At 44.9% G+C, this 27,791-nt stretch overlaps 1 protein-coding gene across 1 annotated transcript; it reads left to right on the forward strand.

The window, feature by feature from the left end:
* Window positions 1-9,472: 9,472 nt before the first annotated feature.
* On the forward strand, window positions 9,473-27,128 carry PHF12 (PHD finger protein 12; the record flags this gene model as incomplete). The annotated part of the gene is made up of 13 exons (XM_010163188.2): window positions 9,473-9,545; window positions 11,130-11,517; window positions 12,015-12,135; window positions 13,262-13,394; window positions 14,092-14,256; window positions 14,901-15,062; window positions 16,146-16,962; window positions 19,105-19,227; window positions 20,590-20,733; window positions 22,791-22,889; window positions 23,557-23,639; window positions 25,371-25,509; window positions 26,143-27,128. Coding segments are annotated over 13 exons (2,782 nt in total), but the record flags the coding sequence as incomplete, so codon positions are not given.
* Between the last annotated feature and the right edge of the window lie 663 nt (window positions 27,129-27,791).

Consider the following 27,791-nt stretch of genomic DNA (forward strand, 5'->3'; position numbering starts at 1 on the left):
TGAGGGTCACTGCGCATGTGCCTGCAGATGTGGTAACATGATCAGTCTTGGCAGTTCTCTTCAGCAAAGTTGTACCAGTGAGATCTTTTGCTCTCCTTATTTTGTCCTAAATCTCTTGATGCAAAGGCAGATAAGGTCAACCTAAATCTACAAACTTCAGCTGAAGGCACCAGAAAACCATTCAGAGTAAGAATTTGATGAACTAGTCTAATTTTGGGACTTAACAAACCAGGATTCTCACCTGTGTGTGTGCGTGTACGTCGCTCGTGTTAAACTAAGCGTGAGCAGATTTTGCAGTGTGGGCAAGAGCTGGGTATTCAAATCGCTGCTGCTGTTCTCAACATCAGTGTAAAGTGGTAGGAGCAAGGTGTTAGGATTCTGTCAAAGTCAACAGTTCACTGCTTACCTTACTCTTTGTCTTCAGACACGGCTGCTGTATGGACTAGCGTGACGTCAAACATCCGTAATGATCTGAAGCTGTTTAAGAAAGGCACAGTGTGAGACTGTTAATAAGGGAAGTTCTCAGCTGTTTCGTCCCTTTGCTTGGGAAAGTGCCAATTTTATGTTGACTGGGACTTGTGGAACTGAGAAATCTGTTTGTTTGTTTGTTTTTGTGCTGTTGTGGGCTCCGTTTTTGAGTTACCTCCTGAAGAAGTTCAGTAGGATGCAGTGGCTCTCTTGGAGGTGGAGTTCATGGCTTTGTTCTGGAGCTGGTCTTTCCTGGTATGTCAGACCTGCAGGCATGACTCATGGGAGCCTTTCAAAACGTGGAACTGTCTTCCCAGAGGAATTCCAGCTCCTCCAGGCATTTGCAAAGGAAATTCTTAATTGGATTAGATTCATAATACTAATCTGCTAATGACTGTTTGTTATGGAGATTTTAGCACTATCTTGTAAATATATTCACCTCCATTTAGCTTGCTTTGTGTCTTTTTATCACATACAAGCTCAGTGCTGTTCAGATTGTCCAACTGCCTGATCTTATAGTTAGGAATGGGAAGACTACTGTGTTTATTCCACAAAATCATATCATGCTCTTGTAATTCTCTCCTCTCTCTCTTATTTCTCAGTGCTGCTTTAGGTGAGGGTAATAAATGGGAAGCAGATCATGATGAGCATGTCTAACATCCTTCTGTACTTCTGTTACAGCGTGTGTGGAGGACATCTGGGATGGGGAGTGTCCCCGCACTGTCCTCAGCTACAGAACTGTGTATTTATAGTAAAAATCAGGACTAAACATGTTGTTTTTCCCCCTTTAAACTGACCTTTATGACTTGGGTTGTTGTTGCTGTTCAGTGGTGTGAAGAACGCTCGCACAGCGGGCAGGGCTCCTGGCTGTCTCCCTGTGGAGGACAGACCCAGTCAATTTGAGATTTCAGTTGTAGTGCTGATACTGAAACAGGTTTTCTACATAGTAAAAGCACTAATATCAATTCTTCTGTTTATTGACCCACACAAATGGATGTTAAACTGTTGCTGTTGCTACGCTGACTCACTCGTAGGTGTCAGGGTCTTGAGTTTTTCCTGTGATCTGGAGCCCTTATTCATCCTGGAGTCAGTAGCAAATAGCAGGAATCTGCTGTGAAGAAAGGGAGCAGCTACTTCCTGAGCAGGAAAGAGGTGTATCTTCCTGAAAACAAGTGTTAGAGAGTCTGAATATTTAGGGAGTCCTGCCTCTTGCATTATAAATCACATGTGAGAAGGATATATCTGTTTTGTTGGGGTGTTTTTTTAACCAGTCAGGAAGTAAGCTCGGACTTTTGAAAATGCTAATGTATCTGAGAGTATAATGTGGCTTTGTTACAGGGGTATGAAGTACTGGATTTAAAAGAAGTGAGTGTAAGCAAAAAGCATCTTGCCACGTCAGGTTACTGGCTAAACTTGTGATTTTTGTGACACAGTCAGATTGTCAGAGCTGGCTTTTTCTTCTTACAGTAGTCGATTTACTCTGCTTCCAACTCCACCACTCACTAGATGTCTGCCCAGCTTCCTTGAAGGAATGCTGCAGTATCCACTAACTCTGTAAACGGAGTAAAAATAGTGTTGTACCTTCTCTTTCATAAGGGGGTTGACAGATATCAGTTGTAATGTAATTACATACCTTTTTAGAGTATGGAGTAAATGCTGCCTATAGCCAAAAACGAAGAAGAAAAAATTGTATAAATCATTCTTCCAGTTGGTGGAACAGATCTTGAGTACAAAAGGCAAAGAGCATCTCAGCCAGCTGGGGGAAATCGAGCGCCTGAGCCCAACTCTAACCTATTTCTGCTGACGTCTGCTCTGCACGAGTCACTTGAAGTAAACTAGATGGAGCTGGAGATTACTGACTTTGAACCCTGCAGAAAGCAGTGGCCCGAGGATGCAGTTTAGCAGGCTGAAAACCCCATGCTGGATTTCTGGCAAGGGCTAGTGATTGGTGTGAAACACCTGCCTGTGCAGCCTCTGACTTTGGGCAAGGCATCATGTGAACTTCCCAGTGATCTCCATCTAGGAGAGCAGCAACAGGAGCAGGATGTAAAGGTGATCTGGAAAAGGCAGAAAATAAACCCTGCTTTAAGGGTTTTTGGGTTGGTTTTTATTTTTGGTGGGTATTTGGAGTGCTGCTCTTTTCCCTCTCCTCCCCAGTGTTCTCGGGGAAAGCCTAGTCCACGTGTGGACATCAGAATTATACTTCATTTCTGCCTCTGTGAAGACAAATTCATACTTAGGCTTTTGTGAGTCTGTCCTTCATCCTCTTCTGACGTGCTGCTTTCCTTTTTTCCACCGTATTGCTTCTGTCCTTTCACCCCCATCTCCTTTGAACACATTCAGTATGGCTAGGGCTGAATGTGTTCGCTTCTCAGAAACCTCTCAGACTTGTGTTTTGATTATTTTTTTTCCTCCCTGCCAGAGATGTCTCTTCATTTATTGTTCTTTAAAGACAAAATTAGGTGAAGTGATTCTCACTAGAGCTATGTTGTTCCTCAGCCCTCTTTCTTTTCCCTGATGCTGCCCTGTGTGTCATCCTGCTTTGAGAAGATGACTTCTAATCTGTTAAGAACATGGTGCTATATAGATCTGAACACTTAATAATGAATCTGGGCATTGAATTCAGGCTATTGTTACTATTGTCAGCAGTACAGGCAGGAGTGATGCATGGGAGAGAAATGGGAGTCAGGATGTGCACAAAGCCTGAATCTCTGGGTCTGACCCAAATTTTCCAAAGTCAGCAAGTCTTCCTATTGACTTCCATGATTTCTGCTTGTAAATATAGACAATTCCCTAGCAGATATATCCCAAATATAAGAGTTCATAATCAACCAAACTAATTTAAAAAAAAAATCAAAGAACGTCAGTGTGATACAGGTGGTATTATAGACTTTAAAATCCATATTTATTAGATGTATGCATGAGTTTTGTGTATATAAGTGTGGAAATTTAATATCTTAGACAATACTTCCTTTAATATTTTTTTTTGTCAGCTGTTAATGAGGGTAATAACTAATGGGTTGTCAAGGGAATAGTCTCTGTGGGCCAGGTTCTTTCTATAAATAGAAATAACTAATTACATCAGGTGATCACATGTTTACATACCATTTATTCAGTTTATTGGACTCTCCTGCTTGTCAGGGCTGAGACAAAAAGTTGTACTTCATCATGTTGGAGGGAACTTTCCTCATTCCCTGTGAGTTTCAGGATTGCCTGGGCAGGAGAGCACGGGGAGGAGGCTGGACCCTCGGTGACAGTAGAAAGGGAAACCAGGTAAGGCAGGTAACACATGTTTCCATGAGGTTGTGCTTAGCTCTTCCTTCCCAGCATGAGACTAGCAGGAGCAGTTTGAGGAAGGATACAGGTAAATAACTTCACTGGCTTCAAAATTCACAAAATACTCAGATTCACAATAAACTAGTGCTTTGGCTTGTGAACAATACCTGGGTCTTAGGAGCAGGGTAGTATTGCTGCCAGAGACTTGAACTGATGGTCAGCACACGTTCTGCCCTTGCAGTGCTCAACACTGGTGGCTTTAGAAGGCAGAAAGAAGCACACAGTAAATTAAATTTTGGAATATAACATATCTGATGACACTGCTTCTTAAACTCTTTTGAGTTTGAGCCTTCCTCTGTTCTTGTACTGGCATGTGGACAGATTATGTTAGTGTACCTTCATCTTTCCTTGCAAGCGTCTTGCTTCTCGCTGCCTGGCCGTGTAATGGTCAGGTTTTAATCCTGCTTCTGTTCTCTGTCTGTTGCTGAACCCTTATTTCTAACTCTGGCCATGCTTTTGGAAAGATGCATGGTAAGCAAATGCAGTGTTCCAGATGATGGGATAATTGGTGACCTGTGAAATGGTCATTTCTGTTCCCCTCCTTGCCTGGTGGCAGCTGAAATAATAATGTACTGACCTGATCAGTGATGTCCAGGTCTCCTTGTTACTAATTTAGAACTTTTTATATGTGTGCCCAAGACTTTCACATCAGTGTAAACCAAGTTCTGCTGGCTGCTATCAAGCTGCTTTTCACTAGTTCCCTCAGGAGAAGGGATTGCACCATGGATAAAAGTCCAGTGTGTGATGCTCTGCAGTTGATGGGAATTGCACTACTGGCTTTGAGTAGCTATAACTTACAAAATATGTGAACCTAATCAAGACCAGAAAGTTCCTGAAACTGTTAGTTTTAATGTGACTGCATCATGCTTACAGGTCTGTAAAGAACAAAAATCATGCCTGGCTTATCTGAAGGTTGGTGGTCTCTGCTTTGGTGCTTGAGAAATCTTCAGCTTCATCAGGAAGATTGTTTCTTGTACTCCTGAGCATCACAACTTTAGCCACATTAATGAGCAGAATTTATAGACACCTTCACTGAGTAGTTTGTGCTTGAGGAACAATCCTGACACTGCTGGAGTAGGGGAGAGAGCTGACACTATTCCTAATAACCATCTTTCAGGTAAAGGAGTCTGGCTTTTATCTTTAAGAGGAGTAAACTCTTCTTTGATCTAAGAATTGCAGTAGGAAGGTAAGAGAGTTGCAGTGGGGAGGAACTTTGAACAGACAGAAGCTGTTAGTTTGTTTTGTGGGTTTTTATTATGTATAAGGTAGAAGCTCCCAGCGCTGGGTTCCAGGTGTCCTTCTCCTGCCGGGTTTTTGGAGCAGCTGTGAACAGAAGTGTGTAATTTGGGTGCAGTAAAACTGTTTCAAAGAACTGAATTTGTAAATGATGCAACTTTCTGTGTTCCTCAATGAGGCCCTTGTGATGCACTGAGAGTGAGGTTGGTTTCCTGGTTTGTTTTAGCTACGGCTGCCATTGAGGCCCTGCTGTAGCAAGCCAGGGAGCCTCATTCTTTATGAAGCTGGTAGAACAGCTGTAGCTCTATCCATCATTGGGATAAATAGGAGTCCAATAGAAGAGCCAAAAGCCTTCTTCTTTTATCTAACTGGCAAATGTAACCAGCATCCTTCGTTATGAGTCTTGGTAAGTTAATTAGAAGATTTCTGAGAAGGAATAAGTGTTCTTGCCTTATTTTTTCTTGGGATTACTATTTTCCCCTGCACAGAAAAAAACCCCAAAAAACAAATCAAAGTCCAGTTGTTGAAAAAAAACCAAGAAGTTATCCAAGGAAGCTTTGCCAGACACCAGATTATTTTCCTGTCACCGTTACCTCAGCCTGAGAGCTGACTGGGTCCGGAGCGTGCTCTCGGTAGCATCAACGTGCCTTTGACGCAAGATGGCCACCAGGAATGCTGTGTGTAAATAACTTCAGGTTTGCTTATAACTGGTTCCTTTGAGAGCTGTGGCCCAGTTTGTATTGAAGAAGGTGCCATTCCTTTGAGCATTTGTTTACTTATTTCTTGAGGTCAGCAAAGTGAAGAGTAATTACGGGATTTAGACTAACAACAGGCATCTGATGTGTGAGAGTTCCAGAGTGTGAAATTGAAAAGATAAGTGGCTTCATGCTATTGTTTGCTTGATAAAAACTCCTGATATATGGATGACTCTTGAAGATTATTTTATTTCATTGTAGCTATTTAAATTTTATTTAAGGGAGGCTTTGCATAATGTTCTGACCGTGGGAGCTAGTCCAAAAGTTTACAAGAGCAAGTCTTGACAACACAAATCTGGTCTGAATTTCAGGTGATGCTACTTGACTTGTTTTAGAAAAAGCCCCAAGACTGGCATTACAGAGGGTGACTGTATCAGTGTGGTGTCTTTTGAACAGGCAATGATAAACATCTCCTTTAATTTCCAGAGGCTTTGTATGAGTTACTCTTCCAGGTGTTTGCATAGAAATTAACCTTGAAAGTCAGACTCACTTTGTCAGAGCTGTTTTTGTCTTAAATTCAGAAATGTGTGTGTTCCACTGAGCAGATTTGATTCGGGTCACACCAAACCTTCCAGGTGAAATAGCTCTTGGCCACCATTCTTTCCTGTGATGACAAACAAGGAAACTTTTTGAAACGAAGGTTCAGCGAAATCGTACAGAATAGTACAACTGATTGGTGTGTAGTTGAAAGGAGATGTGTTGTAACTGAAGATAAAGTTGGTGCTGTACAATTCCAGGTCCTGTTGGCAGCAAACACTCAGGGCTGGAGATCTGCATGCTAATGAACCTATGAAAGATAGGAAGAAAGCAGCCGTGGTGCTCCTGCCAAAGTGCTAATTCTTACCTTGGTTATGAAGATCAAGTATCTTGTTCAGATTTAAAAATCAGTTTCTCTTATGCTTACAGTAAAAGGTTGAAGAATGTGGTCATAACTAGTCAATTAAAACAGCATTCTTTAGCACTTCCCTGGCTTTATGCTAAGACCCAGGAAATGCTCTCTGCTTGCAGAGGGGCCGGCAGTGCAAGAACAGCATTCATCAGTCTTTGTTAGTGCAGTGAGCTGCCTTGATGAACAGTTCATTAACCAGGAGAAGCAGAATCAGTCTTTTAATACACTTGCTATAGCAGTTAGACCCTGTCAGCAAGTAAAAAAAAAACTCAGGAGGCTACTCTGAGAGCTAAAACCTTGCTGCTGGTCTGAAACTAATCTTTCCCCCTCCTTCCACAGGCCTGTGAGTAGCAGCATCCATTAAAACACTTCTCTAAGCTGTCCTTTAAGAGTACAGTGGATGTGGGATCTCATGCTTGTGGAGCTTATAGTTCAGACATAAGAAATGGGACAATAACATAAAACACTTGAGAAGAAACCTGTTCTGACTCTTCTAGGCATCTCTCAAGACTTCACCGTGGTATTAATTGTTTCATTGTAAAAATGAGTAAGATTGAGGTAACGGTTAAAGCAAATAACCGGAGGCGCCTGGCAGCGCGTGGGTCCCTGGCGTGCTGCGCGTGCACTGGAACGGGGCAGACGTGTTTCCAGCAGTTCAGGCACGTTCGTCGGTAGCTTCAGAGGGCTAAAATTCACTAGGAACAAATCAAAGTCTGTGGGTTTTGGTTGGTTTTTTTTTTCCCCCTGGGGTGCTGGGAGGGGAGAGGGCCAGATGAATCCGTACTCGCTGTAGCTGCAGATCTAAGAGTTCTGTTTTCTAGCAGGAGTAAAGCCTGAGTTATTGCAGGATCCACCTCAGGATTTACGCTGCAGTGAGCACACGGGGATCATTTGTTACTCTCCTCCTTTCACCTCCCTTCCCAGCTTCTATTAGCAGAAGATTAGTTTGGGGCAGAGGGAAGTTACAGCTTCAGCCAAACATTTGAGACTTCATGTAAAGCAGCCTGTAGTTGAGGCTTTGGTGCTAGAGCCTGATCACTTGTTCATCCAAGTCCTCCAGGAAATGAGAAACATAAGCTGCAGGTATGTCTGTGCATATATGCAGAGTGCTGCATTTCTGGAACGCCTGGAACACGGAGGCCTCTGAAACCCTGCACTCCTCCTCAAAATGGCTGCCAGATGTGTTGGCTCTACTGAATTCCCTGGAGCCTGACACCAGAAATGCTGAGGTTATTACCAGTTTGGATCTTGCTGTGTTCTTCCTTCAGTCTTCCAGGCACAGTGTTGCAAGACCGAGTGTGACCCTGGATGGCTGCGGTACCTTTCTGTTGGCACACTGGCGTGCTCGGGGCAAGGCTCTCCGGGACTCTGTTTAAACAAAGGAAGCGTGTTTGTTTTTACAGCTCAAGCTTGGGAGTTTGGGCTGGGATCCTGTGCCATTTCCCCGTGCTTGGAGCAAGATTCTCGAGGAAGACAGCCTCTCCCTTTGCTGCAAAGCACAGCTCTTACTGGCCAACAAATATGCATCTTATCCTGTCTGGTCTGACAGTGCTGGAGACTTCTGAAAGCTTAACTTGGATTTGGTTTGATATTTGTAGATGCAACAGACAGTAGAGATACTCCCAAAGTGAACTGCAGCCTGGCTGCCCGTGCTCGTGTGGCTTCTTGGGCAAGTCTTGTAAGCTCCTTGTTGGTGTGACCACACCACTGCTTGCTCGCCTTGTAACCCAGTCAGTCCCAGTTGGATCCCTTGTAAACCATTTCCTTGTCAGTGGGAAATTGAGCTTCCAGGTCCTGCGACAGTGCACCCATCCGTTGAATGTGAGAGAACAGACTTGCTGTGCCTCTGTCTCTAGTGTCAGGAGAGAGAACTTTTAAAAGTGTATCTTAAAGCCGTGCTGCGTGGTAACTGGCTGTTTATCTGACAGCATGTACATTTTTCCTGCAACAGTCAGCAGTTTGCTCAAATAACAAATCTTAATGATAAAGAGGTGTTGGAAAGTACTTAAGCTAGTAGTAGGATCTGTAAGGAAAGTGTATCATCTAACATATGCTGCTCTGCCTTTAACTGAGGAAAAGTGTTTCTCAAAATAGTCCTCCTTACTCCTTCTTCTAATTTGCTTTGGTTTATTTCTAGCATCAAAATGAGAATGTCATTTCGATGTGATACAGCTTTTCTAGTAACTGCAGATCTATATGAGTAGGATGTATCTTGCGCTTCGTAGCCAAGGCAAGCTTTATGGTGACACTTTAAGAGTATTTGGGTTGTCTTAAGATAGAAAGATGTTTCCACCATTAAATAAGTGTGCCCAGGGATGGAGTACATGGGAAGTGGTGGGTAGTCTTCATGGCAGCTTGTTCAGTTGGACTTGCACTGCAAATTCAAGGGATGGAGGTGCCTAGATATACAGCTGTGCCTGCTGCACAGGAATCTGTGTAGTCTTACATGGAGTAATCAAGTTACTTAAGGAGTCATTGGTGTTAGGAGGGAGTTAGATGTGTTACACACAAGTGAATCTTCCATTTATCTTTGCTGTTCAATTCCAAGCCTGTCCTCTGAAACCATGGAGCGTGCTGCGTGGTGGAGATGAGATGGGTGTCATGGACGACTGGCTTCTTAGGGGTGTCTCGATGAATGTACATACGGGGGAGCGAAGCCGGGGAGCATCACTGTAAAGAAAAGGAGGAAGTGCCTGGGAGTGGAACCTGCAGAGCTGCCCTGACTCTGTACGTGAGAAGAGGCGTTCCAGAAATAACAGTAAAGCGTTGCTTTGTGTTTCTCTTGTAGCAACCCTCCGCTCAGTGAGGAAATGCTGCCTCCGGGGGAGTGGATGTGTCACCGCTGCACTGTACGCCGCAAGGTAAAGCTTCTCTAACAGACATGGTGATCCCTGCCCTTCTGACTGTCCCTTTGAAATGTGAACCCTGTGTTTTTATACCTTCCTCTCCCCTTAATGTGTACCTGTGTTCCACCAGAGCTGCTCTTTGTGCTCAGAGTTGCAAAGGGCTTTGTTAGGAACAGGCTTAAAGAAAACTCAGAGGTCTTGATGAGACCTGGTATTTTTAACTTCACTACTAGGAACCTAAACTGAAGTGCCTGATGTGTTCTTGTTAAGCTGTGCCTTTTAAACTGTTTTCCTTCCCTCCCCCACTTCTGGAAAGGAGGGATTGCTGAGGCACAGAGGGAATGGGAATGCTTGAAGAGGTGAGCTGTCTACGGGCAAAACAGGAGTCACGTTAATGCAACTTTGGCATCAGGGCTGTGACTCTGGTTAATGTGTGTTTTTTAGAAGTGTGACTTCACAGCAGTTGCACATCAGCAGAGGGTGAAATCACAGTGAGTTATGATTTCCTGGGCTGTTGAACAGGATGGGGAGGAGATGATTGGGCAAGATTGTGGCTTGTCTTTTTTTTTTCTTTTTTTTCCTTTTTTTTTTCTTGATGCTCTTTCTCCAGGAAGCTGTCTTGCACAATGTAAACATCTTATTGCTGTGACTACGTAAGACTGCGTAGCAGAGGGTTTAGAAACAGCACCAAACTATCTAGCAACTGTTCTCTTGAAGTGACACCCAAAACAGATTGGAAAAAAACCTGTGTTCTCAGCCTTTTGTTCCTGAAGCGGTTGCCTTGTTGTGTTTCTAGGGTACTGTTCAGCCATCTGCCAACAGTAAAAATGAAGGTCACAAATTTAAAAGATAATAATAAAATAAATTAAAAATAGAGGAAAAAGAAGAAAAAATTCCCCAAATTTTCTGTATTAAAAATTGCCTGATAACACTTTGCTCCTTTTACAGACTATTTCAGTGATGGAGTAGGTTGGTTCATCCATATTGGTGCTGCTGTCAGGCACTGGAGCAGTGCACAGTTGCTAGTACTAGGCCATGCAGCAGCCCCTCCTGTTGCAAAATGGGTCTCATGGTTATTGCAACGTATCACTTTCCTCTGCTGCAGTTCTCCCTGCCCACCTTGTTCAAGATTCCTGTCGTCAAGAGATAGCAGAGTGTTGTTTGTACATTGTGCTTGTATTCTCAAGCTGACCTTCTCATTCTGTAATGGGTTTGGATGCTGTGCCAGGGTTAATAGACTGCATCTACTGTGGAGTTTCTCAGTGTTGGGCTAGCAAAGTAAACAGAGTTGTCTGATTTGTCAGTTATTTAGGATTAGATTATGTGAAATTTCCTGGTCTGGACTCAAATATGGCTATCCTGAAAGGAGAGAGACATGCTAATTTTCTTCCCCATGCTTGGTTCCCTTCAGCTCTTTTGTCACCTGTACATTAGCTGGAATCAAATTGGTTTTGCTGGGTCAAGGCTTTAATGACTACATGGGGGAAGTTGTAGTAAGTGGCTTTTCAGATGCTGTTTGTCTTCGATTGCATATTTGTCAAGGTTGATGTGCTTTTGTTTGTGGCCTCCATGATAAGCCTGCCTATTCATGTCGTGCAGAAGCGAGAACAGAAGAAAGAGCTGGGGCAGGTAAATGGATTGGTGGACAAATCTGGGAAAAGGACCACCTCCCCCACCAGTGACGCAGACCTGTTGGACAGGTCTAGCAGCAGCATCAGGGCTAATGCGCATGCCAGGATCTTGGAAAGGAGAGCGAGCCGGCCTGGCACTCCCACATCCAATGCCAGCACCGAGACCCCCAACTCAGAGCAGAATGATGTCGATGAGGACATAATTGACGTGGATGATGACTCTGCCATTGCAGAAATGGACTGTGGGCAGCCCCAGCTGAAGCGACCCTTTGAGCTTCTTATTGCTGCTGCCATGGAAAGGAACCCAACGCAGTTCCAGTTGCCGAATGAACTCACCTGCACCACAGCACTTCCAGGTGAGCCATGGCTCGTCGAGTGTTGATGAAGGTATCTGCAGTTGCATCCTGCTGCCATCTTGCCTCATTTCCCTCTTGGCTCCTTGGCAGTTGTGGCTCCAGTGACGCTCTAATGTGAGCTGTGGAGACACTGGTACTACATGCTACACTTCCATTAGCACCTGGGATAGAGGCTTGCTGTTGTCACCTTAGTCTAGATCATCAGTCTGAAGAAAAAAAGTCCAGTTGTCAAAATACTTGATTTATACTATGATAATCTAGTAACAAAGTAATGACTTAATGTAGAGGATGTAAGTGAAATGATGGAATTGTAAAATATGCCTGCCTTTAAAACCAATCTCTGTCATTTAAGGCTAGATTTAGTGGTTGATAAGGGTTCCTTAAGCAGCTCTCTTTGCTTTTTCTGTTTGCATCTGCCTGAGATGATTATGTGTATCTACCAGAAAGCAAATCTCTGCTATGTGGATAACTCAAAGCCTTTTCAAATTTACTTTCAGGTACTAGTAAGAGGAGAAGAAAGGAAGAAACCACAGGAAAGAATGTCAAGAAAGCACAACATGAGTTAGACCACAATGGTTTGGTTCCTTTGCCGGTGAAGGTCTGCTTCACATGCAACAGGTACTTGATTCTTCCAGGAAAGCTGTTCAGTGTAGCTGCACCCTTCAGAGGAGCAAAGTTCTTGCTGAAAAAAGTGGATGACCTGTTCCCTCTTCCGTTCTCCTTCACTACTTGCTTACAATCCTGTAAACAAATGAGGGAATAATCATCTTTGCTAAATAACAGATGTTTAACCATGGCAAGTGTAGGTGTGGCTTCTGCAACCCTGGGTGGCTGTAAAAGGTTTTAAAATGTAGCCTGAAGACAGTGAGCCATCTTGTCTACTATTTTTCTACGAAGAAAAAAGCTAAAGTGATGGTGGTTTAGAAAACAGAGATATTTGTTTAGGGTTCATGAAGCAAGTATGTGGGGAGATGGCCTTTAGGAAATAGAAATCTGTTGAGAGAAATATAAGCCCAAGGCAAACAGTAATATTGTGCTGAAATAGTAAATCTGAAAACCACTACAAAATACTGCTGGTTTTTATAAATGCATAAAAAATCCCAATTCAAAATGTCAGTGAAAAGGAAGAGCCTTATTTCAGGAACGCAGTCAGAGTGAGTTTCTGGAAGTGGGCTGGAGACTCAGGTGGGCTTTTGTGGAGAACAGCTGATGACTGTCATAGAGTGATGTCTTCTTTAAAGCCTGAGCAATCGTGTGTAGTGGCTTCCTGGAGTTTGAGACTTGTCCTGAGAACATCTTGTTGAAATAAATGTCCCAACTTCACACAAGATTCATCTGAGGAAAATTGTAATAACTGAAATCTGACATTTCCTTTTGATCTCTCAATTTTGCTCTAAACGAAGCCGCTCAGAACTAGTGCACAGGGTCAGCTTGAGAAGTTGTTTATATGAATCTGACAGGTGCTTGCAGCTTTCCAGCAACGGCATCTCTTCCTGCTAAAGGATCTCTTTTGCACTGAGAAACCCTTCGTGTCCATGGGCAAGTCCTTTTGCCTTGAGTGGGTCTTGCAGAAGGTCCCTATAGATCAAGTTACAAATCAGAAGCTTAATTTTAGATGCAAGTAACATAGCGTAGGGGAATTGGTGGGGAAAGATAAGCTAAAATGTTTAGCTGAGCTTGCCTGCGTGTTCATTTTATACTCCATATTCTGTTTGGGAATTAAGATACGATGCTCTCTTTGCAGGAGTTGCAGAGTGGCACCTCTAATTCAGTGTGATTATTGCCCACTTCTGTTCCACATGGATTGTCTGGAGCCACCGCTTACTGCCATGCCTCTTGGTAGATGGATGTGCCCAAATCACATAGAACACGTGGTGGTAAGCAGGACTATGATCGCAGTATGGTAACTGGATGCTGGAGTGGAACCTGGCAGGTCCATTAAAGGACAAAGTACAACAAATGTAAAGCAGCTTCTGAACTCTCACTGCTCCCTGTAACGTTTGTAAAGCTCCTGCTGCAAGCAGTGCTCTCTCCAAAGGAATTTGATGCTGTTATCTGCAATAAAATATAAAGATGGGGGAACTCTTTCCTGTAACTGAAGCTGACAGCTCAGATTGTGGCTCACTGACAGCTTGTCTAGTTTTCAGACTGGACTCCTTAAGATCTAGATGAGCTTCCAGAACGGTGATACAAAGCAGCACAGTGCTACAAATAGGAGAAGTAATTCTTTGCATGCTTAACCCAAAAAACTTTCATTCCAAGAGGGAGTTTTCATTTGTGGAAAAGCAGTGTACTTGAGACTTCAATACTCAGGAAACAGGGGGCTGAAACAAAGGCCTTGTGCCCAGACAAACTGTTTTTGAGAGCATTGATGCTGCTTAGTAAGCCTCTAAATGCTTTTGTATTCATCTCCAGCAATGTGCCTTTTAACAGAAATGGTTAGTGCTGCAGGAAACAAACAGTCTAAAGCTGAGCTGATGCTGTACTGCCAGCACTACGAGGCATTATGAAAGTCTTAGGGTACGTTAGTGACCCTTAGATCCCTAACTTGTGTGACATTATCTGATCACCCAGCTGAACCAGAAGAACTTGACCCTGAGTAATCGGTGCCGAGTATTTGACCGGTTCCAGGACACCATCTCTCAGCACGTTGTCAAAGTGGATTTCTTAAACCGAATCCATAAGAAACACCCTCCGAATCGCAGAGTTCTTCAATCAGTAAAGAGAAAAGGTTTGAAGGTATGTGTAAACATGTAGGTGTCGGTGAAAATCCTTGTGTATGTATTCTAGTTAGGAAGGGAAACCAGCACGCCCTGTAGGAATAGCCTTTCGGGGCAGGAGGAAGAGGGTGGGGTCTGAATGAATGTGTTGGTGAGAGGTCTGGAAGGCAGCAGTTACTTTTCACTTACGTGTAAGATTTAAGAAGCTCTTTTTCCACCAACCATAAGGAATGGTGGGGGAAAAAAAAATAAGCCTTTAAATCTACAACAGGCATAGAAAGTACAAGACACAACCTCCTGAAGGTAGACTTACAGTCAGAATTGGGGCTGCTGTGTTACACCCTGGAGAGCATTTGCTGCCAGAATGCCTGAAAAATGCCACAAAGGTTTCCCTTCTTACTTGGCCTTTTTGTATGACTTCTTTTATGCTGTAGCCACCACATTGTGCTGAAGTCATCCCTGACCTAAGGGAATAAAAACTATTAATTTCAGCGTAGCTGCATCAATTTAAAGTACTCAGTCCTTGAAACTTCTAATGTATTGTCTGCAGGGTTCCTTTGGGTCAGAAAGCAGCAAACACACAGCGTAGTGCTGGTTAGGCACTTTAAGTAGCCATTCTTGAGTAATTGTTCTCATGTGTGATCTTCTCTCTCTACGATGTAGGTTCCTGATGCTATAAAGTCCCAGTACCGGCTTCCACCCCCGTTACTTGCGCCTGCAGCAATTAGAGATGGCGAGCTGATCTGTAACGGGATCCCTGAGGAACCCTTGCAGAAGCACCTTTTGAACACTGAGCACTTAGCCAGCCAGACAGAACAACAGGAGGTAAATGAAGTCAAATGCTTGGACTCTATGTCTGTAGTTGCTTTGGTACAAAGATCCTCTTCCATTTCAGTCGTGATCAGAACAGTTGTCTAGGAAACCAGTCTCAAAATCATGTCTGAAGGTAATAGCATGTCTTGTCTCTGACACCCTTGCCCATTAAAACTTCATTTTGGCTTTCCAGGTGAAATGTAAAACTCCTCATTTGACACTTCAGGGAAGTGGTGAAAGTCATCTGGCTTTAAGAGGGCTTTCTGTCTAGGTGTCATTTTTTATTTCCTGGCTGAGGGGAAATACTTTCCCCTTTGATTATGCAAGACTGCTCTCTGACACGTTTATTTGTATGTTAATGTCACATTTCTGGGCTTCTTTTTATTGCTGATAGAATTAGTCTTTTAAATCAAGATCAAATGAGTGTTTAAATCTTGTATGAAACTTCTTGCCAGATTCCACAACACGAAGGCATGTTGCGTTGCAATCCATGGTGTAGCCGAATCCTTCTGTTCACTCAGGCTGGGTTCTTCTGTGTGACAGGTGCACGTTCACCACGGAGCTTAAAAACTCCACATAAATCTTCTGGTTTTCCTTTACCTCGTGTAAAAGGAAAGGTGCTTTCCACCCCAGCTTTAGCAGGTGACTCCCCACCCTGTGAGGCAGTGCAGCGTTTCTTTCCCAGCAAGCTGCAGAGTAAGTTGGAGGATTGTGTTTGGAGAGAAGCCTGTATTTAGTGAAAGATGTGTGTGTAACTAGCTGAAGAGTTGCAAGACTTAACAAGTGAAGAGAAGGAAAGGTTTGGGGGTGAGGAAGTGCATCTGCTGCTTTCTCCCTCCTTTAATCTCAGCTCCTCCATGTACTGTCCCCAGCATGAAGATAAACAGTACTTAACTTTAGTACATCTGGACAAAGTTTCCTCCTGATTCTAGATGAGCATCAGAGCAGATGCTGTAGTTCCAGGCTGCATCAGGGCGGTCAACAGCACAGTGAGGCAGCTGAATTTCTCCAGCCTGGGTGAATGATGGAGTAAGTGCTGAGGTTTGGAGCACTGTCTGCCTGTGGAGCTAACCTGCCCTTTTTTCTTCCTCCCAGTGGCTCTGTAGTGTTGTTGCGCTCCAGTGCAGCATATTGAAACATTTATCTGCTAAGCAGATGACTTCACTTTGGGACTCTGAACAAACAGAGAAGGCTGATATTAAGCCTGTTATTGTGGCAGACGGCTCACTCGCCAACCCTTACCAGGCAGCTGACAAGGCACCCACACCTTCCCTCTATTCCATGTCATCCTGCACCTCAGGGATTACCACCCAGAATTCCTTGAGCTCTTCGCAATCCCAGCAGACTTTGTCACAGGAAGATGTCAACTGCAGCTCTTGTATAGATAAATCCAAGAAGGTGTCTTCTTGCGGGACTTCGAATGGGCCAACAGCCTCTGACGTTAAAGTGAACGGTCCTCATTTCTACGGCGTTTCGGCCGAATCTTCAGCACAGTTGACTGACTCCCAGAGACTAATCGGGTCTGGTAACACAATACCTGTTTTGTCTCATCGGCAAACGTGGCCTCGGCCCCTCACGCCCCCAGCAACTTGTGGACTTCTGAATCACACCATTGGAACCATTGTCAAAACGGAGAACGTAGCAGGACCCGTTTCTTGTGCACAAAGGGGTTCTGTGCCGGTTACAAGTATGCCTACGTCCATATCGAGCACCTGTGCCAGCCTGGAGACCACCAGCACTTTGCAAAGAAAGAATGTGCAGACACAGATAGGACCACCACTGACGGCAGACCTGAGATCGATGGGCTCCCCTCTAACTGCCACGAGGGCTCTCACCCCTCCCCAGGCTGCAGGAGATGGGATCTCTGCTGTTGGGTCCACAAACAGATTCTGTTCACCAGCACCACCTTCAGGTACGTGCCAAAGGGCTGATCTTGGCCCCCCCGGGGCTGAGGAAATGTTCAGGCTAAATGTTACTCTGAACCTCAAGGCTCTAGCAGTGTGCCCTCGTTTAACTGGGAATTAGGTTTTCTGTGGAGAGATGAGAGAGAAATTTCTCAAGCCTCCTCTGTCTCAGGTACCTTCATGGGAGCCACGGGATGTGTTTTTGCTGGCTGCCTATACCTGAGAGGGGAACTCTGCCCTGAGAAGCAGGATAGCAGATCAGTGCTTTAATTCTGTAAAGCAACAGTGGTTTGAAATCAGTTGGCCGCTGTCTTGCTGTTTCAACAACTGGCCTTTGCGATGGTGCCTTAAAACTACGTTTGTTTTAAAGCACTCTGACTGCAAGGTAGTCCTTCTCCCAAGAACAGCCGCCTGGCATCTGATCCCAAGGTCGCTGTACATGGTAACTGCTGTGGTGATGGTTGTGTCCCCCAGCACAGATGTGTTTGAAGTCTTCAGCTGCACAGTCCTAGAGAAACACAGACTTGGGAAGGTGGAGTCTGTTTAGTATCTGCTGGTCTGTTAATACAGGGTGGTTACAGAGTGGATACACCATCTCTGTCATGAGTTGTACCCAAAAACTGCTGTTAAAGTGTCTATACCCATCCTTCAGTATAAAAACATCAACTCAAAGATGTTGATAGCTGTTGGAACTCGGAGTAACTGCCTGTAACTCAAATTTTGCTAGAGTAGCTTTCACTCAAAGCATTCTCCTCCTCCCTTCCTCTGCACCAGCTCGACACTCAGATTATTAAACGTTTTATGCAGGTTGAGTTGGAAGCAGCAGCTGAGAAACACGCAACTGAGCTGTCTGTCACTCCTCTTGCAGCTCCTAGCTGCTCAGGAGGCTTGTGTGGAATAGCTCAGATTTAGTGATTCTCTTGCAGCTCCTAGCTGCTCAGTGGCAGGCTTGTGTGGAATAGCTCAGATTTAGTGATTGCAAGCAACAGAGACAATATCTTCTTATTATTCTTCTTAAAATTCCTTAATGAGTAACTTCTGAGCTCTACCTCGTGTTTGGAAGCAGTCCCCAGAGCACTCGGCCTCCTTGCTTATTGCTGAGGAAACTTGGTTACTCTGAGGCTGCTAGTTTGACTGTGCCCTGCTTAGAAATGCAAGGCTGGGAGAAGTTTTGGTAGAGGAAATGAGGCCATACTATAGAAAACTTCTTGCTTGTGGTTTGGAGGCTGCTGCAAACCCTACATAATTTGGCAGTTACTTAAGATGCTAAACCATTGCTTTTGGTGCAAAGCTTAGGTTCTACAAAATGCAGATTAAAACGTCATTTTGATGCAGTGTCTCTTGGGAAAGGTGTAAATATTTAGACTTTCCAGCTAACATGATGCATATATGTGTATTTATAACAAATTTAAATTGTGGTGTGCCAATTTTGTTGCTGAGTACAAAACCACAAATCATTCATTACTTTTTTTTTCCTATAAATTTCAGGCCTGTAGTAGTTCTACTTCTAAGCAAACTAACTCAAGCTCTGCTATCAACAGTGCATTAAAGAGATTTAGTTTCCTGGCATTTGCTATTGCCTTTTTCAGCTGCATGGTCACTGCCAAAGCAGTAGGATTTTTATTTTTATAAATAATAAAATCTGGTTATGACTGTCACATACTAGACAATGAAGTACAATGAAGTACATGCCATAATCATGCAGAAATAAAGATGTGGCAATTGTACTTCTTATGCCTGTTCACACCTAGACAAGCTACTTGGCAGATGGCTCTAGGTTGAGCAAGCTCTTTAAGCTCCTGGGGACTTGGTGCTCATCTTTCCAGTCTCTGTAGGACATCACTTACAGTCTGTCATTGCTGCTGCTTCACACAGGGAGTAGAAACTTAAACGTATAAATCCAGAATTCCTCCAACAACTGGAGGGGAGAGGCAGAAGCCGGCAGTCGGCTCTGTGTTGGAGGCACACACAAGTCCTTCTGTGAGGAGAAGAAAGCTAATGGCCTCTTAATTCAGGCCTTTTTCAAAGCATGACTATGAGCAAAATTAGTCATTCCGAGCAGCTTGGAAGCAAAGTGCAGCCTGAGGGCTGGGTGCATGTCTCACGAACGTCACAGTGACATATCTTCTCTGCACCATCTTTCCCTGTAGATGGTAAGGTCAGTCCCAGCACCTTATCCATAGGAAGCGCTTTAACTCTACCCTCATCACTCACTTCAAACTCTGCAGCTATGTTGGACCTCACCAGTTCCCTGAAAGCATTTATGGATGGCGGTGAGTATTTAGTTCGTTATCAATCTCTACTAGCCCTGCGTGTTTGCTTCCCTAGAGCATTCAGTCTCTGCTTGAGGAAAAGTTCTAGAGATAGAGGGTTGCAGTCAGGTGAGGGCCGGGCTGGGTATACATTACCCTAAATATGTCACATGCTTCCCTAATTGTAGTGTTGCCAAGGCAGCAAGGCCGATGAAGTGTTTCTGCCTGAAGCTTTTCTGGGGAACGATCACAAAGCTGTTGCAGATCACAAAGCTGTTGCACGGGCGGCTTTCCAGGTGGAATTCACACGCAGAAACCTGCAGCTCTGCCATGTTATGGTGCTAGCTGCAGTCCAGAGCTGTTCCCAACGGGTGTAAAGTCCAGCAACAATAGATCTTGTAGTCAAGCAGTCACCCGAGTGGTGATGCTCTAATGGGTCAGTTAATTTTCTGATTTATTTCTGCTTCTGTCAGTCTTCTCCTAGACTGGCCCATTTTTTATTTTCTGTTTGTTACGCTTGGCAAGAAATGCCAAACCTTAGTGGAGTGACTTCAGGAGGAGCTTGCTGAACAGCAATCATCAGTAGCATAGCAAGGCTGTTGCCAGAGACAACTTCTACATCTGAAGAACAGCTTTTCTGGCACTGCCAGTGTGACCCTCTTTTCTTGGGTGAACCCTGACTGTTCAGCCAGTCCAGGCTGTGTCTCTGCTCTCGGGAAAGGCTGTTATTAGCTCTGCTTCTTCTGCTTGCTGTTTTAACTGTCGATGTGGAGAAAGCTCTTGCAAGAAGAGGTTAGCCAGCCTGCTTGCTGCCAGAAAGCAGACCTCTGTAGGGCTTTACAAATATAAATATTTAAAGCTATCAGCAACAGATCTGCTTCAAAGCTTGTTAATAATATTGTCTGAATTGCCCTGTTTGGTTTAATTGACCCCGCTACAAAAGCGCGTGCGTGACTCCAGAACGAGCCTGTAGCAGCTTCCATGGTGGTTAGTGCTTTCCTCTGTAATACAGGGTTAGACTTTGACTAAATAATGGAGCTTCACAAGAAAGACCCAATCTCTGATGTCCACAGATCTCTGCAGACCTGTTGATTCTGAGCCAAAACAGCAGATTTCAACTTACCAGTCCTTGTTCCCTTAAACTTCTACTTGCTGCCTCAGTTGTAGCTCTCTGGCCATTGCTGGCACTCTCCTCACACGCTGCTTGCAGATGACATGAAGTAATAGATCCCCTCCATGTAAGATTCTTGATATTGCAAAATTTGTCAAGTCTTTGCTGCTGAAGCAAATGGCAGGTTTGAAAGTGGGACAGTTAAATCCACTGCAGCTCAGATTGCACCCTTTCCATGAATAACTTACTAATTGCTTTTTGTTTATTAACAGAGATTGAGATAAATATGCTGGATGAGCAGCTGATCAAGTTTCTGGCCTTGCAGAGAATACATCAGCTCTTTCCTTCCAAAGCTCAGTCTCTAGCGAGCAGTGTCAGTTCCCATCAGCAATCTCCTGTGGGAAACCACATTGAAGGTAAGAGCAGCCCTAGAATAGTTGGTTTATGTTGAGCCGTAGCTTTGTGGCACTCCCTTGCCTGTTCATTGAAGGAGATCTCCCTCTTCTTCTGGTATCTGTCTGATGCTGCCTTTCACATTTCTTCCCTCTCATCCCTCAACTCTGGATATCCACTAGCCAGAAACTCCTTCAGGTCCCTCTACTTAATTACTTACACATTATGGCAATGAAAACACTTTCAGTAACTTCTGGTTTTCTGCTGGAAATCTTTAGTGAAGTTGTGTTTTATTCATCTTAGAATTAGCAAGAGATGGTGAGGTTCAACTGCTGGGTTGTTGGGGTTTTTTTTGTCCTTACCTTTGAGGTGGGCAAGAGAAATATGTGAATTCCTGTTCTCTCTTTCTAGAGAAGTTGCTTGTGAGACAAGCTTACGAATGGGAAGAACTGGGGCACAGAATATATCTGTGCCATTGTCATTGCCCTTCAGAATAATGTCACTATCAAGCTGAAACACTAAATGCAACTAATGTAAACAATGGAAAACAACTTGCACTTCTGTTAGAAGTCTCCAGATTCCTGAGTTCAGCCATGGCTTTGTTGATGGCCACTGATACTGGCATGCTAACACCTAAAGCTGCAGGGGGAAGGTGGCTTCATGTTCCTCTGCATGCAGCCAGTCCATTTAATCTGCTTTCAAGCACTAACTGGACAGCCTTGTTGTGGGAGCAGTTGTCTGTTCCCCTTCTGCTAGGCCTGGGGGTAAATATCCAAGCTGAGATCTTTGGAAGTCTGCTAGCAGTCAGTAACCTTCTTTGAAACACAGTGCTTGCCTGCTTGCTTGCTGCTGTAGCATCACAGCGTTCTCCAAATGCTTTGTCAGTCTTCTTTTGAACGTGTCTGTGGGACACAGCACCAGGCTGTGATAGGAGCTGCCTTCCTGTGCTGCTCCTAACAGATGAGTTCTGGAAATTCTTCAGCACTCTGCCTTTCAAAAAGGCAGATCAATGCTGTCTTAACCCATCACCCTTTTTGGGTGGGAATGATGCATCCAGCTGACTGTTTAGCATTGCTGATGAAATTAGATCCAAAACCTTTCATAAGCCAGCAGAGCCAGACAGCTGAAAGGACTTATGTGGGGTAACTGGGCAGCAGTGGGAACCTGTGCATTTCAGCTGTGTTGAGTGCTGCACGTCCAGTGATGTCACTCAGTGTGGTCAGTGTTCTTGACGTAGGTGGCTCTGCAAACAATCTCTCCTAATCCTCACGTTCTGCTCTTTGATTTCACACTCTTGGTATAAAACTCTCATGCAGATGTAGTATCAGGATAGGCCTAAACTTTGCTTATAAGGGGCTTATCCCCAAAAGAGAACTGCTGAAATCCTGGCTAGGCCTGTGTGATTCACCAGAGTTGCTGCCTGTTCCACAGGAGATGCTGTTCTGTCTAGTTCATGTGGGCAGATGGGAATGTGTGATTTGAACTTGGCTACCAGGGAGCTGCTCTGGAGGCTCAGCCCTGGAGCAGCCATGGTCGAGCATGATGTAGGGACCAACCCGAGGGTAAAGGAGTCCACTTGGTAAATCATCCTCTCCTGGGAGCTGGCTTGGTCCCTTGACAAGCTCTCTTCAACCCATCTGTTTTTCCTACAACTTCACTAGAAGTGAAATCACAGCTGTTGAGTTGGTGACATTCACCAGCACCAATTTTTTTTAAGTGGCACTTGGACTGCACGACTCAGCTCTTTGATTACCCAAAGTGGAAGAGATTAAGAAAGGAACTAGTGGTAGGAGCCTTCTGTTTTCCTCAGTGTGGCTCCATTGTGCACACTGGGTATTAACATTCCCCCAATTGCATGGCTTGTGTGGGCTACCAGAGAGAGCAATTTTCTCTGATGACTGGCAAAAAGATGTTTAATTCACAAACGCTCCTAGAGGGTTGGGAAATGGAGTTTAGGCCAAAGCTGACTGCATCTTCCTTAGGATTTGTGCTTTCTGGAGAGTCTAGCACCAGGGACACTGGGGTCAAGCAGCCTTCATAGCTGATAACATTGTTCAAGTAATTTCTTTTTATCTTGCAGCGCAAAGAAAGGAAGTGCAAGCCCGGGCGGTGTTCTATCCTCTGATGGGCTTAGGGGGTGCAGTCAACATGTGCTATCGAACCCTCTACATTGGGACAGGTGAGTTGCTTTTTCCTGCCCTGACCTTTCAGAATCAGGGTGGTTCTCTCTGATCCTCCCTAAGTGTTTGACAAGTGGATGTCGAAGAAAACACCCACTGTGGCCGCTTGTACTGGGATACTTCACTACCGAGAAACGTGGAAATTCCCTGTCTGCAACCTGATCTAGTGGAAGGTGTCCCTGCTGCTGGCAGGGGGGTTGGGACTGGATGAGCTTTAAGGTCCCTTCCAACCCAAACCATTCTGTGATTCTATGAATCTTTGTGGGGTTGTACCTTTGTAACGTGGCTGGTATCAAAATGAGCAGAATGGCTGTCCTGGAGATTTAATGCCTGACTGATGGAGAGAAGAGAGATAGTTTGCTTGCAGGTTTCATTTCTTTTTGTTTAGATTCTTCTGGTGCTCTGGATAGACCCAGCAACTGTGAAATGCTCTTCAACCTTCATGGAGCTGCTAGCTTTCCCTTCCCCCACTGAAACTTTGTTCTGTGGCTTATCACAGCATTATTCATGCAGTCCTGGGAGCGGGGACAAAGGCAGTTGCTCCCCTGTTGTTCTGCTAATTGAAGTTTAATTCTGTCTGTTGTTCTATGCTGCCTGACAGTTTTTTGGGTTGTTTTTTTTTTTCTCTGAAATGAACTGAGCCTGTTTTGTCATCCCTTTTGACAGGAGCTGATATGGATGTGTGCCTTACGAGCTATGGTCACTGTAACTATGTGTCTGGCAAACATGCCTGCATATTCTACGATGAGGTGAGTTCCTGAGTGTGTGTTTTTTGGCTTTGGGATTGGTTTTTTGGTGTTTTTTTTTTTTTCATTTATTATTTTTGGCATGTATGGCAGTGGGAGCTGGAGATGCAGGCAGCAGGTTGTCTTTGTGTGGTGCTCCTTTGTCAACTACAAAGTAAGAGCCAGGGCTGTGAATGGTTTCACTCCAGTGAAGGCTGCGTCAGCGTTTTCTGTCAAACCCTTTTTTCTGAAGCACAGAGCTCTGCCAGCATGATTTCTCTGAGCTAACTGCTTATGGACAAAGACTGACCACAAGGAAGCACTGTCACTGCTGGTGTCTAGGGAAAGAAAAAAGAAATAATAATAATAATAGAAATGGTTCGATACTTTTTGATCCAGCTGCGTTGTTAATAAAAGCTCAACTTTACATGTTGACATTGAACCTCATCTGGGACAAAACAGGGAACTGCTCCGAGTCTCTTGCTTTCAGGTGTGATGGTGGTGCAAAGTCTTCGTGCCATCTGCAGTACTCTATAAATAATTTCTTTAACCAAAATTTCAGTTATGCTCTCAGCATAAACAGAGGTCTGCAGTTGCTCCTTAACTACAGTCCAGAGATTAGTTTGTTCTTGAAGTAAATAGACTGGTGAGTCTGCCAATAAAAGCGCCGCTGGAGATGTCTCTTAGCATGGAAACAGTCTTTGAAGCAAGATAGAGTCTTTTCTATCACCATTTGTCAACCAGCTACTGAGCAGGATCCAGGATTAACCCACAGCCAGCTTCAGCCGTTCCTCCAGTGCACTACAAGCTACAGAACACGCTCGGTAATGGGATCCAGACCTTAAATCTGTGTTGAAGCATCTCCTCACAGTGGTCAATCCTAAATCAGGCTCTAGGCACTGAACTTCTTCCACACTCCAGCAGGCCTCCTGTGGCTGTGGTTGCTCCAGAGGGAGAATTCCCCCTCCTTAGCTCTGTCTGCTGTTTCTGCCTCTGGCCATTGGCACCTTGTGCTTAGCCTTGGTGCCTACCAGGTTACTTGAAAATTTACTCTCCTGTGCATGGGGAGTTTTTGTAACTTGATTAAAGCTCTGTAGTCCCTGGGGGACACAGACAAGGTCTTCAGCCCTCAGATGATTCCTCTGAGCTAACCTGAAATATCCTCCACTCTGTCAACATCCTCTGCAAAGCTCAGTTGAGCGTGACGCCGCTTGTGTGACGCTGCAATGTCACGGTAACGCTCCTGGCATTTCAGTGTCTGCAAAAGGCCCATAAATCCCAGACTGTCTCTATCTGGCGGCTGCTGCAGCACGCTGGCATCCCTCTTGCCATCTTGTGTCTGCTTTCCAAAGCACATCTCTTCCCTGCCAGGCACAGGCCTTGGGCTAAGTCTGCATCTAGTGTGCCTGTTGAAGTGGTGTGCTTGCTTTGTGAGAGTCAGCCTGAATCCCTGTTTCTGAAAGATCTGTTGGTCCAAGTGCAGTAGGTAAAACCCACTTATCTTCAAAGCTGCTTTGGCCCTCCTTGCCTACCAGGAAGCAGCTCTTGCTGGAAGGGAGGCTGTTCTGTGAGCATGAGCCATGCAGGAGAGTCAGGTTGGCGGTCTCTGAGGCTGGAGGGTGTTTAACTGCTCTTATTTAACCATCAGTAGCAGTAGGGAGGGAGGGGTTGTGTTTCAGTGCTCCAAAGGAATGTATGGGCAGGAACCCTTCTGACTTGTCATCTTGATTTCCTCTTCTTCCCTTTTTTTTCCAGAATACGAAACATTACGAGCTGTTGAATTACAGTGAGCATGGGACGACCGTGGACAACGTTCTGTATTCGTGTGACTTCTCAGAGAAGATGACGCCCACTCCTCCCAGCAGTATTGTTGCCAAAGTGCAGAGTGTGATAAGTGAGTGTTGGGGCAGCGCCAGCCTCACGTGTAACACCACAGGGAGCTGTTAGAGGGGGACAGGAGCAGGTGCAAATCGATTCCATGTTGGTGCCCCTTGTTCTGCAGTGGTTGATGCACCTCTTGCAAAAGGAGAGCCTCTCCAGGGGCCTCAGCCTGGGTTACACCAGACTCTGTGGGCTTGGGGAGTGCCTCAGAGTGCTCTGCTCTTCACCCCACTCCTGCCTCCGGTGCTCCAGGTCCCTCCCTGGCACTGGCTCTGCTGATGAATTGGTGTTCAGAGCTGGACTGAGGGCTTTCCCCATGCGTGTCCTCCCCTCCCAGATTGTGAGCGAGCGATGTGGGCTGTGCTACAGTCATCCCATCCCCACACAGCTTATTCCTGCTCTCCATCTGATCGGCTTCCTCTATTTTTTTTTTGGCTGCCAAAATAGATGTGTAAATGCCTCTGTCTCTCCAGGGCTGTGGGGAGATCCCTGTTTCCCTTTTATCAACCAGTGCCTGCAGACGAATGCCTCATGGCTGCTCTTACCCCTGAGGCACCTCAGCATTAGCTCCTGTTGATGAAAACAAACTGCTGCCCGCCTGCCCAAATCTCACATGCTTTTTTTTATGATTATTATTATTTTCCAGAACGACATAAAAGCAGAAAACAAGAAGAGGAGCCGCATGAAGAAGCCGCTGTGATGAATTCACAGGCGCAAGGGCAGCATCGGAAACCCTGTAACTGCAAAGCCAGCAGCTCCAGCTTGATAGGGGGCAGTGGGGCTGGCTGGGAGGGGACAGCCCTGCTCCACCACGGCAGTTACATCAAGCTGGGCTGCCTGCAGTTTGTTTTCAGCATTACTGAATTTGCGACCAAACAGCCCAAGGGGGACACTGCCTTAGTACAAGACATGGACTTGGAGGAGAAGCTTTCTCTGAAACCCCACCAGGTGCCCGTGCTGCGGTCCAACTCCGTTCCTTAGGAATTTTAGGAAAAGAGCTTTGGAGTAAGGAAAAACACCCTCAGACTCTTGCAATGCAAAACTGTACAGACCGAGGTGGGATTTTCTATGTCGGCCCAGAGACTGTTCACACGCCGTTTGCATGAAATGAAGAACCTTTAACTTTTTTTAATTTTTCTTTTTTGCTCAAGTTTTAGGGGCATTTGCACATATATTTGTACTATACATTTCATTTTAAAAGGAAAACTGCAGTGAGAGCAGGACGTGTCAGAGCGAGGGGTGACCGCTGTCTGACTCGAGGACTCTCTCTGACAGATAGTTCCCATGCAGTTGTAAAATAATCAGAAACTTGTTCTATTTTGTGCCAGTGACAATAGTTTTATATTAAAAGAGAAATACAGTTTTCATACAGCAAATCTATACAATATCATTGTTTTATTTAATGTAAAGAAGCGCTCTTCTTCCCACAGTTATTTTTTTTCCCATCCCTCCCTGCTATGGTTGCACTACAAGTAGCTACTGTGTATTATGGGCAGTGAGAAATGAGTTCTTTTCCTGGTGTCCATCCTATTTTTTATTTCAAAATAAGGAAAAGTGTTGGATTCTGTGTAAATACATCAGTGATGGCATTTTTTTCAATGTTTTAAAGCTGTGTACAGTGCTACATGTGGTATGACGTTCCTCAAATTGTCTATTGTAGCAGATCGTTTGTCGTAACCTGTCTGTCTCTTTTGTTTATATGCCACCTCCCCGCCGCAGAACAGCTAGTTCCACTGTACATAGTAATTGTAACGTTTTAGACTTTACAGAAACTTTCCTGTATTCTGTATATAAAAAAAAAAAATTACTTCACATTCTGTTTTTTTTGACTGTCTCGTCTTAACTCTTGTCACTACAACCCGGAGCTGTGTCTGACCACTGAAGAGGAGCCTGAGCTACGGGAAGGATGGAGCACCCTGGTACTGGTGAGGCTGCACCTCGAGTGCTGGGTTCAGTTTTGGGCCCCTCACTCCAAGGAGGACATGGAGGTGCTGGAGCGTGTCCAGAGAAGGGCAACGGAGCTGGGGAAGGGTCTGGAGAACAAGTGTGCTGAGTTCCCTTGTGGCTGAGGGAACTGGGGTTGTGGAGCTTGGAGAAAAGGAGGCTGAGGGGAGACCTTCTGGCTCTGTGCAAGTCCCTTGGAGGAGGGTGGAGAGAGGTGGGGGTGGGTCTGTTCAACCAAGGCCCAAGGGACAGGACAAGAGGAAATGGCCTCAAGTTGCACCAAGGGCAGTTGAGATGGGATGTGAGGAAGAATTTCTTTGCTGAAAGGGCTCTGAGGCATTGGAAGGGGTT

Source organism: Antrostomus carolinensis, unplaced genomic scaffold, assembly GCF_000700745.2.
Source record: "Antrostomus carolinensis isolate BGI_N321 unplaced genomic scaffold, ASM70074v2 scaffold26122, whole genome shotgun sequence".
Classification (NCBI taxonomy): Eukaryota; Metazoa; Chordata; class Aves; order Caprimulgiformes; family Caprimulgidae; genus Antrostomus; species Antrostomus carolinensis.